The following is a 17,044-nucleotide window of genomic DNA, read 5'->3' as shown; positions in this document are numbered from 1 at the left end:
TTTTCCTCCCAAGGTGGAGAACCTTGCATTTTTCAGTGTTAAACACCATCAGGTTCTCGTCTGCCCATTTGCTGAGCCTGTCCAGGTCAGCCTGGGTCACCCGTCTGTCTTCTGGTGTGGATGCTTTGCTCAAATGGTAGAGGGGCCAATGAAGGGGGAAAGCTCTTTTTGACATACTGCTCACACGTGGAGGAATTGGTTGAAAGTGTGAAGGTGCAAGGTAACTTTGGTCATAATAGGCACAGCTACATGAGATGCTTAACTTCTCATTAGCATAGTTTAGAGTGAAGTAAGCATGCACACATGCTTACTTTGCAGTAAGCCCCCCTAATCCCGAGTAAATTTGCTACTTGCGAATTTTCTACTTGCAAATCCTACTTGCAGATTCGCTCGGGATGCCGATTAGTATCGGCACCGTAACACTCATGTAGACGCCTGACCAGGCGCAAAAGCTGCTTCCAGTCAGCCATCCACTAGGAAGCAGGAGATAGCTCCCAGCCCCTGGGAGCTGCCTGCTGCTGGGGTGGGCTCTGCCACAGGAGCTCAGGCAGGGATTGTATCCCCCTGCCCTGGCAGCAGGGATCTCCAGGCCCTCTGCTCCCAGATTGCGATCAGGGAGCTTATCTCCCAGCCCCCGCTCTGCCATTGCGACCTGGGAGCAGGGAGCTGGGATAACAATCTCCCAGCCCGCCACCATGACTGTAGAGCTCAGGCTGGGAGAGGAGGGTCTTCCAGCAGTGGCACTGCAGTCAGGGAGCTGGCGCTGGATGCTCCATGCTAGCGGGGGCTAGGGAGTGTTATTTCCTGCTCAGCATCGCAAACATGGAGCTGGGAGAACAAGCTCCCCAGCCTGTCCCTCCACCAGCTCTGTGTGCACAGAGCTAGGCAGGGAACAAGTTCCCCAGCCCCTGCTTTGCATGCCTGGGTGGGGACAATGTCCCCCTTCCCTGGCAGCAGAGAGGTCCCAACCCCACTCCCCAAGCGTGGCACAGGGGCTGGGGACAGGCTGGGAGCAGGGCCTTGTGGGATCTATTGTTGAGCACCTAAAGGAGAGCTAGGTGTTCAGGAGTAGCCAGCATGGATTCATCTTCATGCTTTACCAACCGGATTTCCTTCTATGATAAGGTGACAGGCTCTGTGGATGAGGGGAGAACAGTGAATAATGATATCTCTCGACTTGAGCAAGGCTTTTGACACCGTTTTCCGTGACATTCTCGTTAACAAACTAAGAAAATACAAACTAGATGAAAGTACTGTAAGGTGGATAGATAACTGATTGGATTGTCATACTCAGTGAATAATGAGTCTAGTCGGGAGGAGGTATCAAATCCTGGATTTGCCCTGGGTCTGTTATTGTTTAATATCTTTATTTGGATAACGGGATCAAGTACACACTTAACTTTGTGGATGACACCAATTTGGATGGACACCATCTTGCAGATATTCCAGCCGGTAGGGCTAGGATCTCCAGAATAACTTGGATAGACTGGAGAAATGGTCTACAATAAATTGAATGAGATTCAACAAGGACAGGTATAAAGTCCTACACTTGGGACAGAATAACCGCATACACAAATACAGAGTGGAGAATGACTGGCTAGGGTGTAATTTCAGTATTGCAGAGAAGGACCTGGGGGTTATGGTGGCCCATATGGTAGAGCTGACAGTATGCTATTGTTGCAGAAAAAACAAAAACAAAAAACCCCATCAGCATCCTGGGTTGTCTTGACAGGCGTGCCTCTTGCAAATCAAGGGAAGTGATTGTTCTGCTCTATTCAGCACTGGTGAAGTCTCACCCGGAGAGCTGTGTCCAGTTTTGGGCCCCACACTTCAAGAAGGACATGGACAGAAATGATCACAGCCCTGGGGAGCTTAATTTATGAAGAAAGACCTAGGGTTATTTAGTTGGAGAAGAGAAATCTGAGGGTGGGATCTCATAAGAGTCTTCAAATACCTGAAGAGTGATTACAGCGGGGATGGAGATGGGTTTTCTTTGTGGCCTTACAGGATACAACTGGGAGCAGCGGCCTCAGGCTTCAGCAGGAGAAATTCAGGTTGGAGATTAGGAGTAACTTTCTGACTATGAGAGTGCTCAGGCATTGAAACAGGCTACCCAGGAGTTGTGGAATCTCCATCCTTGGAAGCTTTCAAAAGTAGGTTAGACAGACATGTGGCTGGGATGGTGTAGTCCTGTCTTGAGCAGGGGGCTGGACTTGATGACTTTGTGAGCTCCCTTCCAGCCTTGCTTTCCTATGATCCTAAGTATTGCACAAATAGTGGAGTGGGTGTTAAGATATCTGGCTGTGCTAAATAAAATGTTTGTTAATATAATAGCCTGAACAAGTGTTTGTACTTAGTCTGACACCATAGATAAGTCAGAAATTGCAAACATCTACACGTACTGCATTTACTATTCACTGTCAGGAAATATTTGCTACCTGTATCTGAATTGAGGGGGTAGGAATTGTTTCACCTCAAACTGAGAATTATCCATCAATATTTGAAATGTAGCATAGTGGCAGGAGTGGGAAGCTTAAATCTGGATGAAAACTGGAACTGCTCTAAGAAAATCTTACCTAGGCAGTCTGTATAGAGTGGTCTTTAGTGTTTCTGGTGGTTATTTTTAGCAAATCAAAAGCTCTGCCTATTTAATAATAAATTGTGAGACCCCTATTATGGTTCTGTCAGACCTGAAACTATCATGCATTGGATATGGATTTGTTTTCCTTTGCAAAACAGCGTAGCAGACAACTAAGAGGTTCCTAGGCAGTTCAAAGGGTTTTTAATGTGAGATATAACCTCTCCTGTAATGCATATTGGTGGTGGTTTATTTTTATTCATTTATATGGTAGGTATAACTACATGGCACAATGCAAAGCTGTGAGGATGTAGGCTGTGCTGGGTACCAGAAGTGCTATCACTGTATTAATACTGTGCTTTGCCCAGGCTAAATAGCACAGCTAAGAAGCAGCATATGGCAGCCTGGCAATGCAGCTTTCTAAGGGGGCTGTCTTGCCTCCAGTACCTCTGCATGGCACTGATAAACCCTTAATTTGATTATCACTTAACACCCTCTGAGTTCCTCAGAGGTGTTACAGGTAGTAGATTAGCGGTGGCTCTGAAGAGTGCACTTTGCAAAATTTGTATAATAGTTTACTGGAGATAAAGGAAAGGCCTTATCTGTGTTTTTAATGTGTGTTAGTGTTGCAGTAGTTACAAAGTACAGTCATGCCTACAGCTCTCAACTAAGCTGGAAATCCATTCTGTTAGGTATTAGACAAATTTATACCCAAAGGTCTTAACATTTAAGTAGAAGTAATAAAGGATATGATGGAGAAACAGAGGCTAGTACCCTCCCACTAGGCAGTGCTGTATTTCCCTCATAGTAATTCAATTGCTGCAACTGCAGCAGTGTTCTGGGAGAGCAGGTTTCTCTCGTTGAGAACCACATTACAGCAATTAGTCTGTTTTAGGTTAAAAAAGCACAATAGAAACCACCTGGCGGCTCAGGTGAATGATGGAAAATGTATTTTGCTCAACCCACAGCTTCTTAAGAGTACGCGCTGCACCTGCATAATTTCAGCTACACAGTCTCCAGAATTACAGTCTCCAGGTATAGCTCCAAGCAGGGCACACTATAGTCGTTTAACTTCAAAGTGACAAAGGCTTGGATAGAGGGACTGAATTTCAGAACTTTTCCCTGTGCTCCAGCTGAAAGCACTTGAACTGCATCTCACTTGTTCTAAATACCAGACAGGCCTCCAGGGTCCTGCTGTGCCCCTTCCACCTGAACAGCCGATTCTCGACTTCCAGGGCTGCGAACAAAGCAACAATTCAGCTCCCCTGCCTTGTGCGTTGCAATCCTAGCTTTTGACAGGTGATTTTTATTGCAGTAACAGTTAGCAGTCTCCTCCCCTGCTCCCTCCTTTCCCTGCAACAGCTGAACTTTCCAAGCTTTACTTTTCTTCTAGTAAGACTATATGCTGAGCTCTTTCTTTCTTTGTTCATACACTATTGAGGCAGGGCAGGCTATATGGAGCAAGCTGAAGAGCGGGTAGCTCACCTCCTGTCAAGGGACCTAATGAGGAATCACAAAAAGAGAAGCTCAGCCATGATTTTCCCTAGTCTACAGCCCCTTTACTCTGCCACACAAAAGAGTTTAAAGTTTAGTTGGCTTGTTAGGGACTACACTCAGCCTCCTTAAGTGTACATTCATGCTCAAGACTTCTTCAGCAGGTGTTTGCTCTGTAGGCTGAGCCTTTTCGTACATCACAAAGCAGACCACTGCAGTACTCTGCAAGGGTAAGGAAGGGAATTCCACCTACCAGCCACTGCTCCTCTGAAAGCAGAGCTCCCAGGTGACTGGAGTGGGAAAATGAGTCACTTGCCAAGGAATGTAACGTTTACAGGAAGAAAGAGCTGCAGCAGAAACAGTGCACCTTCCAGCATAAATGTCTCACCTGGAATAAAGGTCGCTCCTAGAGTATAACCAGACTTCTTTTCCATTAAACCAACGTGTTGTTTATTGAAATGTTTGTCAAACCCTCTCTGCTGAAGATACATAATGGGGGCAAACTGGTGGGTAATGGTTAGTTATAAACTACCTGCTATAACCATGTCTTTTAACCAGTAGTTGCTGTTTTGTCATTAAGTCTCAGCTTTTTTATTCCATTTCAGAGTTCGTTTAGTAGAAAGAGGATCGCCTCATAGTTTGCCCTTAATGGAATCAGGAAAAGTAAGTATTGTGAGAGAAACTGAACCCATCATCTATATTAATTCTTTTAAAAAATTGGTTTGGGAGGGGTTTATATTAAGTATCCTGACACTCAAGCTCTGGTCCAGTGGTTCTCAACCTTTTTAGATTCAAGGCACCCCTCCTTGACTTTTCAAAATACAGCAGCACCACATTTAAAAATGATATTATGAATTTATTATTAGTTCATTAGGTTGTTTTCATTATATTTGCCCCATTTCCACAGACAGATAGAACTGTACTGCATGGCTCCTGCAGAGCTAGAGCCAGAAGCAGATCTGGCAAATCACATGCTCTTGCCACAGGCCTTCCCGGTCTGACCCTGCACCTCCTGGAAGCAGAGGCCGGCAAGGCAGGTGGAACTGTTTCATGCGCCTCTGTTTGGAGGAGGCATGTCAGAGCTGCAGCAGAAATGTATGGAGACAGGCAGGGTCTTTTCTGCTCCCAGATCAGCTCTGACAGCCTCCTAGAAATAGTGATGTGAAGCAGTGTCACCTCATGGGGGTGGCTGTCTGGAGATCGAAGCCACTGCCAGAAGGTAGAACTGCCCTGCACCTCTGTGTCCAAGAGGCATGTTGGAGCCGAACCATGAAGAGCTGCAGAAGAAACAGTGCACCTTCCAGCATAATGTAATGAGGTGCCTTTCTGCTGCAGCCACTTCTCGGTTTGTCTCCAGTGTGCCTCCTTGAAACAGGCCATTTGATCCCCCCGTGGGAGTGGCACCAGCAACGTGGCACCCCAGTGCAGAATCCCTGGTTCTCATCTCCAGTTCTCAGGGCACTGTAGGTGAGAACCACTGCTCCAGATGCTCACTGCAGGACAGCAATTCAATTAGGCACCGAGGATCCTTATGTTCCCAGGGAAATTTCTTTTTTTAATGTATGACTATCAAGTGTAAAATGTATAACGTGTCCTGGAAGCTGGGACCTGAACCTAACCTCCTCCTTAGCATGGGAGGGCTACAACCAGTGGGCAGAGGCAGACTTCCCTTTGTTTATTCTCCTTCTGGCCCCCGGATTTGCGTTCTCGGCTGCCCAGTGACCCAATGTCGACAAGAGCTGAACTTCCCTACTCACTTCTATAGCTTCCTGATTAGGATAGTGCTATGGGAGGTGGGATGTGTGAGTCTGAGTGAGGGCCTAGAACCATGCATTCCCTCTCCTGGGTGAGTGCTCAAACCATTAGTCTGTTGGACAAAGGTGGCCATGCTGAATTTGAACTGAATTCAGCATGGGTGATGCAAGTGAGGTGTCCTTAAAGCATGCATACTGTGCCAAGTCCCTCCAGCACCAAACTGAATCACAGTGGAGCGAGTTAGAGGGAAAGCAATTAGGTGATCAAACTTAATTATTTCTTGGTATGCTCAAAAGCCCAAGTCTAGATGCACTGGGAACATGGTAGTTCCAAGTGGAGGCGTTGCCTGAACTTGAAGGCTGTAGTAATAAAAAATGGTTGTTTAATTCTTCTTCTTCATGCCTGGCTATCTTTATTGAACCCAGTGATCGCTGCTGGGACCTACTGAATTTGGTGGCATGTGGAAGAAAGCCTAACCCTTTGAAACTTAAATTCTGTCTATATTCCGTTTAGGTGTCTCTAAACCGAAGTGGATTGAGCCTTGGGTGCCTATAAAACCACCAGCAATAGCAAAACCCTTACTAGAATTTATGAGGCATTTGCTGCTTCTTTTCTTTTTCTTTTCAAAGTGAAATCTCTTTTGGGGCTAGAGGGTTTGGTACTTATTTTTCTATAATGTATTATTCCATTTTCTTGTTGGAAAACTTTTGCAGTGGAAATGAATCTCTATGCTTTGAGTATATTTCATATGGTAGGAAGACTTTTTTTTTAAAAAAAGGTAGTTTTCCAGTGCTTCATAAAATGGCCGTATTGGATCACCTGAGCTCATGGAAGTTTATTCCATAGCTGAATTCTCTCAACTGATAGAGAAGATAAGGGATTTTTCTCAAAAATTGTACTGATAATAATGTGTAACAGACTCCAATTAGATAATTTATCACAAGTGGCTATTTTCATTTGTTAAGTAAGATAGTTACTTAATTTTTTAAAGATTTCTCAGAGAGTCATCTAACAGGCTCTGGGGACAAATATCATTATATGGTTGCGTAAACAGATATATGCTTCATCTGTTTTTCATGATATATGACTCATTTTTGCCTTCCAATAGATCCTCCCTGGAGTTCGCATCATTATTGCTAATCCAGAAACAAAGGGACCCTTAGGAGACTCTCATCTTGGTGAGGTGAGTCATCATAATTGTTCCTTAGTCTGTTCTGCATTACATTATAAAAATAAAAACCTTTTCCTTCTATATTTGTATCTTCCCAAAATAAATATAAAAAATTCCAGGTTAAGGACATTTTATACAGCATGCAACTTCCTATGGTATGAAATTACCCCACAAAACTTCTATCGCTATTAAGAACCTTCTCTTGTCACGCTTGAAAATTAGAAGAGTACACCTGCTGTTCCTCTTCACATTTTCTATTTTTTAATTATCTCATTACTTCTGATAAAACCTTACATGAAAAGTGTTTCTTTATTGAATAGTATTACTGCAGCAACATATTATGCTTGTGATTGCTATGCTCTGCTGGACCAAAATATTCTCATAAATCTCATTTAGCTGGATGTTTCCTGCTTATTTTATGTTGATGGAATAGTAAAATTGAACATCAAATGTTTTATTGTCACTGGGCAAATAAAGATTTCATTAAACAACATGAAGAATTTTTTTGGTCCTGTTTAAAATGATAGTGTGCCTCTTGGCAGCATTGACATGATGGTGCAGCTAGGATGGTCCAGGTAATATGCCAGAGGCAAAGATTTTTGTGGGTGGTATCTTTTATTGGATCAGCTGTATGGTTGGGATGGACTTAAACAGGCTTTCAAATGCAGTGCAGGTCACCTGAAGCAAAAAGCACTGCATTTAAAAACTTTAAGCTAAGTCTGTCTCAACCACGAAGCTGGTCAAGAAAAGTGTACCTCCTGAGATTTATAATCCTTCGGAGTTCACCAAATGTCCATGCTCTTTGCTAATGGTAGAGCTCAGCATATTTTATTAAAGGTATTGTCAATGTCCCCTTCATATTTATTTTTTTACTGAAGTTAACTTGTGTGGGTTAGTGTTTCTTACACTACCTCCTGCAATGGCTGCAAGGCTAACTTTAAAGTTTTGAAAAAGAAAATTGTCTTGTAAATAATAAGAAGTATTGGTTGATTTAGGGACAAAGTCCTCCTGTCTCACTTGCCCTAAAAGTCCCCGTACATTTTCCAGCCCTTTTACTTGGCATAAGCATTCTTTAAAAGTCTTGAAATAAGTTGGGGACAAATTTCTCCAGCACAGATGCTACAGAAAACATCGTAAGACTAATGTCAGAGGACACCCTCTCATCACAAGGCGTGACAGGATGTAAAGAAGAAAGAGAAAGAGAGGGCACATCAAGGGCAAACCTATAGAGCTGTGAAAATGTTGGATAGGACAGTTACCTCCAGGGGAATCCCAGACGACTGAAATAACTTAGTCAAGTCTGCAGAACTGGCTTCCTTATGCAAGATGCTCTGCAAGCCACAAAGCAGCTCAAGTGCAGGAGACCTCTGCAAAGATTAGGCAGACCCTACCTCTGCACTGTCATTTCTGTGCTGCACCTTCAAGAGGTGCAGTGTGGGGCCTCACCCTTGGACTTCAGTGGGACCATGCACAGATGCAGGATTTGGCCCCAAATAAGCATGAAATGGGATATGTGTATCAGAAATCAGCTTGTTAAAGGGCAGTATAGAAATACTTAATTCTTTCTAATTGTGACTAGAATATAAGCAGCAAAAGTTGTCAATAATGCTCCTCCTTGGATAGGTACTTTAATGACAGTATAATTACTTTTCATGTAGATATGGGTTCACAGTGCCCATAATGCCAGTGGGTATTTTACCATATATGGAGATGAATCTCTGCAGTCAGATCACTTTAATTCGAGACTCAGTTTTGGCGACACACAAACTGTTTGGGCTCGGACTGGCTATTTGGGGTTTCTGAGAAGAACAGAACTGACTGATGCCAATGGAGGTAAAAATACTATTTCCTTTCCTAAATTGTCTTTGTTCATAGCTATAAAAAATCATTATACTGTATAAGCTTTTCAGACATGACCTGCTGTGTGTACTGGCTCTTAACATCAAATATCCCCATTCTGTGGGGACTAAAACCCTCTGAAGGAGCATTTTCAAAATGGATAATAAGAAACAAGAGGGTGAATCAAGAAGCCTGCCAGTCATGGCAGCTAGGTTATTCCTTTTGTTACATCCCCGCTCTCCTATGCTGTTGACATAGGCTATGAGAGGAAGGGACCTCTTGACATGCCTCAAGTGGTTTCATTTGAAAGGTCCAAAATATTCTTATAAAAACCATTTACCAGAGTTGTTGTAGGACTGCATGAAGAAGACACCTTCATTTATTACTCCTACTGTTACAGCAGAGTTATTCTGAAGAAGTTACTAGTATCATTTTCTTCTTGTTTTGGAGCCAGTTTGTTAATGATTCAGGGGCAACTCCTTAAAACTTAATATAAGCTATAACTACAAAAGGAGACACGTTGCTGGGGTTATTTGACCCCAGCGGTCCTTTGTGCCCAAAGCAGGGAGGCTGGACCCGATGATTTCATAAGATCCCTTCCAGCCTTAAACTTCTGTGAATCTGTGAAATAAAGGTACAAGATAGCATTATTTTGTTTTCTGTCAGGGAAGCACTGGGTCTTGCTAAATGCTAGTGACATTCCCTGTCCGGCATGTATATATAAGCAAACAAATACTATGGGGCATAAACATTCATGAGGCTGAAATAATCTGAATTATTATGACTGTTGCAAAATTGGGAATCTGAGCAGAGGCTGGCTGAGATGGTAGATGAGTTTGCCAGCATCATGCCCAGTGAATCAGCAGTGTTTGCAATGCCACCATGAGAACCAGGGTAATCTTCTTGAATAGGACCTATTGAGTCAAGCTGAATTTGACAGGAGTCTGAAAACATGTTAATAATTACTAAATTACTAGGCATTAAGGATATTGTCCACTTTCTTATAATACAATCTCCTAAAGTCATTTAATCTTGTGAAACAATTTTGTAGGATTTTCTCATTTTAGATTTTTTTTTTTTTTTAGCAAAGAAAATGTCATTAAGAAATAGTCCCAGGAGAAGCAGGAGACATTATTCCACAAGGATAGTAATCGCACTTTTTAGTCATAATTTGCAAATAGAATACCTCTCCCCATGAAGAAGCCATCACTAAATCTCCCCTCTCCTCCATTTCTCAGCTCCTTTTCGGAGAGACTAGTCTCCATTTCACACAGCACCTGGGAGACGTCTTTATTCTGGCTGATGCAGTTGTGCTTTATTGCCACGATACGACATTTCTCCGTTTAAATCTCTGAATTAATGTAAATCACCATTTATCTGAACTTCAGTTTATTAAATGATATATATCCTCCATGAATAAAATGGAGTAGCTTTATTATAAGTCTAAAATCCCCAAAGAAATCTCCTTCCCCCCACACAATTGAAAAGAATTGTTCTACAAAAGGATTGCTTGTCGATGGCTATGGCTTGTCTTAATCAGTGATTAGGTATTAGGAGCAGACTTGCAACATATGCATCACGGTTAAATACTTGATGCTTTCAGCATCACAGTAAAACACTTAAAGCTGCTGTAAGGGCACGTTCAAATCCAGAAGGGCCAGTTTCACGCTTTATCCTTCTGATGAAAATAAATAGAATAAACCTGACTGTGAAACCCAAAAAACAAGTTTCTGTCTGCTCCTCAGGAACACTTCATAAAATAGGATGTCTTTGGACTAAACCCACCCCTCCTTCATTTGGTGTACATTGTACTTGGCATAAAATAGTTGTGAACCCACCCTCCACCTTATTTTCCATTCTGGTAGTAGTGTATTTATATAAGTTTACAAGTACATTAGCACCCTTGATATTCCAGAATACTCAATAATGTCACTTTTAATATACCGATAGATGACTGTGCATATTCCTATAATTTATGTTGCATAGTAAGGTAATTTCTTGTCCCCTTTTTGTAACTAGAGCGGCATGATGCACTTTATGTTGTGGGTGCATTGGATGAAGCCATGGAATTGCGAGGGATGAGGTATCATCCCATTGACATTGAGACCTCAGTAATTAGAGCACACAAGAGCATCACAGAATGGTAAGTGGTGTGACGCCCTGAGTTTGTCATGAGATTTATCTGTGGCTTTGCTTGGCTAGTGCAGTCAATTCAGGAAAGGTTGTGTCAGTATGTTCATAGAATTTGTAACTCCATCCTAAATAATAGCCTGAAACCTGGCATAAACACCTTTAAGCAGGACAAACTTTCTTTCTGCTTTAAATTACATACAATATGGTTTATGTTTTTAAAAAAAATGATACGAGAGGGATAAAGCATTTTATTTAAGGAGAGGACCAAGTTGCCCTCGAGGAACTTTGGTAATTTAGCTTATTCCTCCTAGTTCTGGTCCTATGTGGCAATCAGAAAGGAACAAAACAGTGGATCTGTATGTTTTCTCAGGGTTTCACTGAGCAAGCATAATCAAACATGTATTAAGATTAAACAAACCTGTCATAAAGGCCAAAACTACTATAACTTCACTAATCTAATTAAAAATAAAACAAGATGGTTATTAGGTCAAGGTCACAATTGAAACTGAATCAGTTGATCAATGGGTTAATTATGATATTAGCTCAGATCATCAATTTATTAAATCATTAGGCTAATCCAGCAGATAATCGAATCATAGGTTGACACAGGAATGAATTGCTTTTCATTAATCCTGCTTCAGGAAATTGTAGCAGGTAGCTGTTCGGCTTTAATTTAAGGGCTGTCTCCCCGCCTCAACCAAGAGTTTGTCTCAACGGCAAAATCAATTTAGCTGGTGTAGGACGTGACCATCCATTTCAGTTTTTGACCGTGAGTAAGGAAGATTGCTCAGAGCAGTAAACTTCACTTGGGTAGTCTTAAGGAAGTACAGGAACTATAATGATCTCTTTATTCACCACCTCAAAGTTGCACCACAATTTCTTCTTAAATTTTACTATTGTGGTAGTTAATATTCTCCCCTGCTTATTCCCCAACATAGAGCATGTGAGTTTACCAGAAGATCTCAGGATGCAGGTCATTACCAATCAATTCATACTGCTCATAATAGACAACCTCAAATAATGTCTCCTGTGAGCAGGGCCACCCTGTCCTATCCTGTGAAACCTGTGCCCGCAGGGGGTCCTGAAGCCAAGGGCCCCCCTACATCCAGCCGCTCACCATCCCCCGCCCCCCGCCACTGATGCTGCCGGTTTCACTTCCAACTGCTCGCTACCCCTTCCCTCCACCGCCGGCTTCTTCGTGTCGGGGGGGCCCCAAAACTATTTCTTACAGAGGTCCTCAAAAAAATTGTGGGCTAGCCCTGCCTGTGAGAGCTGAGGAGTTATTTCACTAATTAAGAGGCAGACTTGGGGTTTACATCTAGGAAATTTTTAATGGTGTCGTTTCCCTAGGAGAGATCCAAACACATCTTCAATCCACACATTTATACTTAATGGAACTAGGAGGAATCCTTCTCTTCAGAGAAACAGAAAAAAGGATAAATAATATTTTTCATGACCTTGTCATCTTTGATTTGCATGTCTGCAGTTACTAGATGTAGGTGAAGGTCTGGTCAAGCAAAGACATCGGCAAGGGCAGTTGCAGACCACTCGGGATGGTATAGCCAGTGCTTTCTCCTAGGTGGCCTAGGGAACTGACAAGGATGTGAAGGATTATGTGGATGGTCCAAGAGAGCACCCAGGCTGTTCTGCCTTTTACAGTGAGCAGCTTTTGCATATAGTGCTGCAGGCACTACCTCTGAAACTTTTAAACCAAATAAATGTTATGTATACCTTAGATGAATGTCAGTATGGTTCACTTCCTGTTTCTGGCCTGTGGACCATATGGAATATCTTACTTAAGGTTGCCATTTCTTAAAAGAATCCAGTTACAAAAGGTTGATATAATTCTCAGCAACCCCCTGCTCACAAGAAGCTGCTATCAGCCTTGGGCTTGGGTAAAACAATATGGAACCTGCTCCCAATGACAAAGGCTAATTATGGGCTTGAGCCATGTCTTGAAAACTTATGGCTTAGTTTCATCCATTCTCTTTCATTTACCTGGCGCTTTGGAAATTTTATTACCCTAAAACAGATTGTTTTCTCCAAGCAACAAAATTAGGAAAGTAAAATTAGGATGCTCTGAGACCTTAAATGCCACTTAAGAGAAGGTCAGTGAAGTCTGTCGGGCCAAAATCCTTAAATGGGGCTACAGTTATATTACTTTCATGAAGTCCATACTTTCCATTACTGTGCCAGCAGCACCATGCTGAGCCACACCACACAGAAGATTATGCACATGCTGCGTCCTGAACTGGTGACATAACCATTTTTGGGAAATCCCACACACATTGTAAAATAATGCACTTAGGCTTTCAGATTCCCCAAATTCTGCAATCAAGCCAAAGAGGTATTTTATGGACTTCTTGAAGACCGCTGCATCAGACATGTTCTCTCTTTTGAATCTCCCAGGAAAACAGTTCCTCTCGGGAAGATGCTAGATCATTTTGTATGAATGGAAATTCCTACACACACACCTTCAAGGCTGAAGGCAAAATTTTTGAGTATGTACTATCTCAGCAATCTGAGAAGGAGAAATAGAACTCCCCAGCAAACTAAAATGCAAGACTTTGGGTTAAGGGTCCATTCTTACAACAAACTACAGAGGTAAACCCCAATAATTACCAGCACCCTAACTCCACCTAGAATAGTTACGGAAATAGATTATGCTGAAAAATATTACATAAATACTGTTAGCCTTTACTGACCCAAGCAGTTAGCTAAAATTTGAGGTCTTGCCAGTTGTTTTGTGAACGTTTTCCTCCCATGTATGGAGGTCCCCTGTATGGAGGAGAAATCAGTGATAGAATCAGGTATTTATTTCTTGCAGCCCTGCATATAAATCAACCTCACATTTTCAAGTTCAATTTTGGGAGAGAGTTTTTTTCCATGAACATAAATTGATAACGACAGATAAAAACCTTGACCTGCTGTTAGCCTTACAAATTCCTGGAGATTCAAATAAAGTAAATAAAGGACTGAAAAGGTTAAATGCACTAGAATATTTGAACAAAAATTCGACTGAAAAATTCTGACTTGGTATTTTTGTTGCATGTACACAAAGGTTGGAAGTACAAAAGTCAGGATTGTAGGGGATTTGATTATAGGTCAATGATGCATATAAATGATGCAGTGTTCTTTTGGAGGGAAAAAGGGTAGATAAACAGTCTTCTTAACCTTGAACAACTGAAATCTGTATCTTTGCTTACAAGTGCAAACCAGTGATCTGCCTAAAAGCTCTTAGCTTTTCTCAGGGGTACTATCTGAGTGCTTTGTTTTTACTACCATTGGCTTTTTTTTGCCTGTTTCTTTCGCAGCTACTCTTGTCTTTCTGCCTGTCCTTCACAGACACACATACTTTCACCAAAACAGTAGTCATGACACCCTTCTGTTCATACATATCTGGCACATTATGGGTGCATCTACATGTGCATTTACTGCGCAATAACTAAAGCCAGTCCCAAGTAAGTCCATACACGCAGTGTTACTGTGCATTAAGGCATCTAGATGTGTGTTATTGTACAGTAACTAAGTGGGTGTAAATTTGATACTTGCATGATGCAGGTATCAAATTTACGCCCAAGTCAGCATAAGTCACCATATTTACTGCACACGTAGATAGATGCGTGCCCATACCATACGGCACAGTAATTTTCAGTTACTGCATAGTAACCTAAATTACTGCACAGTAAATGTGCACATGCAGATACACCCTGTTTTACTTGGGTCATCATGACATATCACATACTTTAGGTGAAAGTTATTATTGTTTCAACTGCCTGGATCCATAGGGAAATTGAGTGATTTCTTAGAAACAGTTTAAATAAAAGTGTATGTTTTTGCCCAATGCATAAAGCTGTTTTCACACTTCGTCCTAATTATTTCTGTGCTGGCTTGGATGCTTTTCAGGAGGTGCCACTTGGGATTTTGTTCATAACACAATTGTCCAACATTTATTTGTCGACAATTTCTCTGGTTATTTTCAAATGTCTCTTTTTCCCTTTGACATATTCAAGAAATATAAAATCCTACTGTGGGCTTCTATTTTAACCTATCTTACAGAAGCCAGAGTAGGGGGTCACCTTAGTGGTTCAGAGAGGCCTAAGGTTTCATAGGCAACAATAGCCTACTTAGTATCTATTGCCTACAAAAGCTTATGCCTCTGAACCAGTTTGTTTCTAAGGGCATCTTTACACATGCTCCAGGGCTGCGGCAGGGAGGGTGCTTTAGAGTGGCTCTCGGGAGCCGCTCTAATTAAAGTGCCTGCAGCATCTCAGATATTCAGTGTCCTGCACTTCAAAATGGCAGTGGGGGTGCTTTAACTAAAGCTTGTTGAACTAGCATTAGTTAAAGTGCCTCTGGCACTGTTTTTGAAGCATGGGGATGCTGAACACACAAGATGCCAAGCCTGCTGAAGCATGCTAATTAGTCGAGTCTGCTCCAAATCTGATGCGATTACGGCACATCAGAGCAGGCATCCGACATGTCTACAGGCACCCTAAGCTCCTATGCTGCCCTGCCTTCTGTCTGGTTTCAGAATAACATAGCCAAGCATTAGGCCTGTGTGAAGTGGCAAGTATTCGCTTCAGATTCAGCTGATTCAGAGGGACAGTGATTCGATTCGGTGATTCAAGTCACTGTCCTGATTTGATTTGGCCAATTTGGATCCAAAGATTCAGTGCTGATCCGGAGATTTGGCCATAGACTAAGCAGGTAGCAGTCCTCAACACTGAGCTAATGCTTTCAGCTGGTAAGTCTGTTGTGGTGGGCAGAGGGGGGAGAGAAGGGGCATGGGGGGGGCAGTTCCAACACCCCCACAGTGAGGGAGGGATTGGGACTGGGGCTGGGACAAGCTGCCCAGCCAGGGCAGGGGGGTCCAGGCCTCCGTGGGAGGTTGGGGGGGGTTAGGCTCTGAGAGGGCATGTGCCCCTGGATCTGCGCAGGAAGGGCCAGGCCAGGTTGCACTCCAGATGGGTGGCAGAAGGTGCTATGAGCAGGGGCTATGCCCTCCCGCCGCTCACTGAGCTTCCCTGTGCCTCCCAGACAACCTGTGGCTTTGCCCTGGGTAGGAGAACAGTGGCAGGGCATGGAGGTGAATGTGTGCACCCAGATTGGAGAGGGGCTGGATGGCAGGGGCTATGGGGAATTTTATGGTGGCTGCAGCCTTCCCATATCCCCCATTCCACTGCGCTCTGTGGGGTGGACGGAGCCAGGGCTGCGCTCCAGGCTGTGGCTGGGGCTAGCCACCCAGAACACAGCCCTGGGTCTACATGCCCCGCAGAGAGCAGCCCAGCAGTGGGAAGCTGGGCCTAGCCTCCCAGAGCACAGCCCGGCCCAGCCCGCCCCACACGGATCCAGGGGTACATGCCTGCTCCCATGCCCTCCTGGCCCAGGGGCGCACAGTGGGGGGAGCCCCCTCCCCAAGTCCCACACGCCCCTCCCCAGTTGGGCAGCTTGTTGCAACCCTAATGCCACCATCACTGGGGGCGTTGATCTGCCCCCCCTTAACACCCCCCTCCACCCACCACAACAGACTTACCAGCTGAAGGCAGCTGTGTCCAGCGTGGTGAGGACTGCTGCCTGTTTAGTCTATGGCCAAATTTCTAAATTGGCGCCAAATCTTTTCCAAATCAATTCAGAGGCTTCTGATTCAATTCACACTTTTTAACTGGTCTCTCAATTTGATTTGGATTTGGAGATTCAGCCGCCGTATCAGGCCGAATGTCCTTCAAATCAAATCGGCTACCGAAGCTTTGCACAGCCATACTAAGCACTTCTAATAACATATCTTGAGAATAAGAGTGGCACTGCAATCCATTTCCATCTCTGTCTTACTATGATGCCTTTCATTGTTGTAGGCAAACTTTACATTTTTGAAAACGGCTTTAATAATGCAAGATACCTTCAGAAATGATGTACGTGTGTAATGTGATTAATGGGGAGCACTGCCTCATTTAAACTTCTACTGCTTGAATGTGGAACAGAGCATGTATTTTCCTGGAATTTGCAAGGAAAGGGTTTTTCACTCAGTGCATAATGATAGACTGCATAAACATCTATACATCCAGACAGAGGGC

The 17,044-nt window shown here is 43.2% G+C and overlaps 1 protein-coding gene across 1 annotated transcript in view; it reads left to right on the top strand.

Annotated features, from left to right (window-relative positions):
- DIP2C (disco interacting protein 2 homolog C) overlaps positions 1-17,044 on the top strand; it is a 209,614-nt gene that overhangs the window by 185,885 nt on the left and 6,685 nt on the right. Inside the window, exons 33-36 of the mRNA XM_019530709.1 lie at positions 4,678-4,735; positions 6,936-7,010; positions 8,657-8,831; positions 10,857-10,980. Coding sequence (XP_019386254.1) covers positions 4,678-4,735; positions 6,936-7,010; positions 8,657-8,831; positions 10,857-10,980 — 432 coding nt within the window. The remainder of the gene's footprint in view (positions 1-4,677; positions 4,736-6,935; positions 7,011-8,656; positions 8,832-10,856; positions 10,981-17,044) is intronic.

This window comes from Crocodylus porosus, unplaced genomic scaffold (genome assembly GCF_001723895.1).
Source record: "Crocodylus porosus isolate Cpor-Errol unplaced genomic scaffold, CroPor_comp1, whole genome shotgun sequence".
NCBI lineage: Eukaryota > Metazoa > Chordata > Crocodylia > Crocodylidae > Crocodylus > Crocodylus porosus.
The sequence above is the reverse complement of the archived record's forward strand: the minus strand, read 5'-3'. Positions and strand labels throughout refer to the sequence as shown.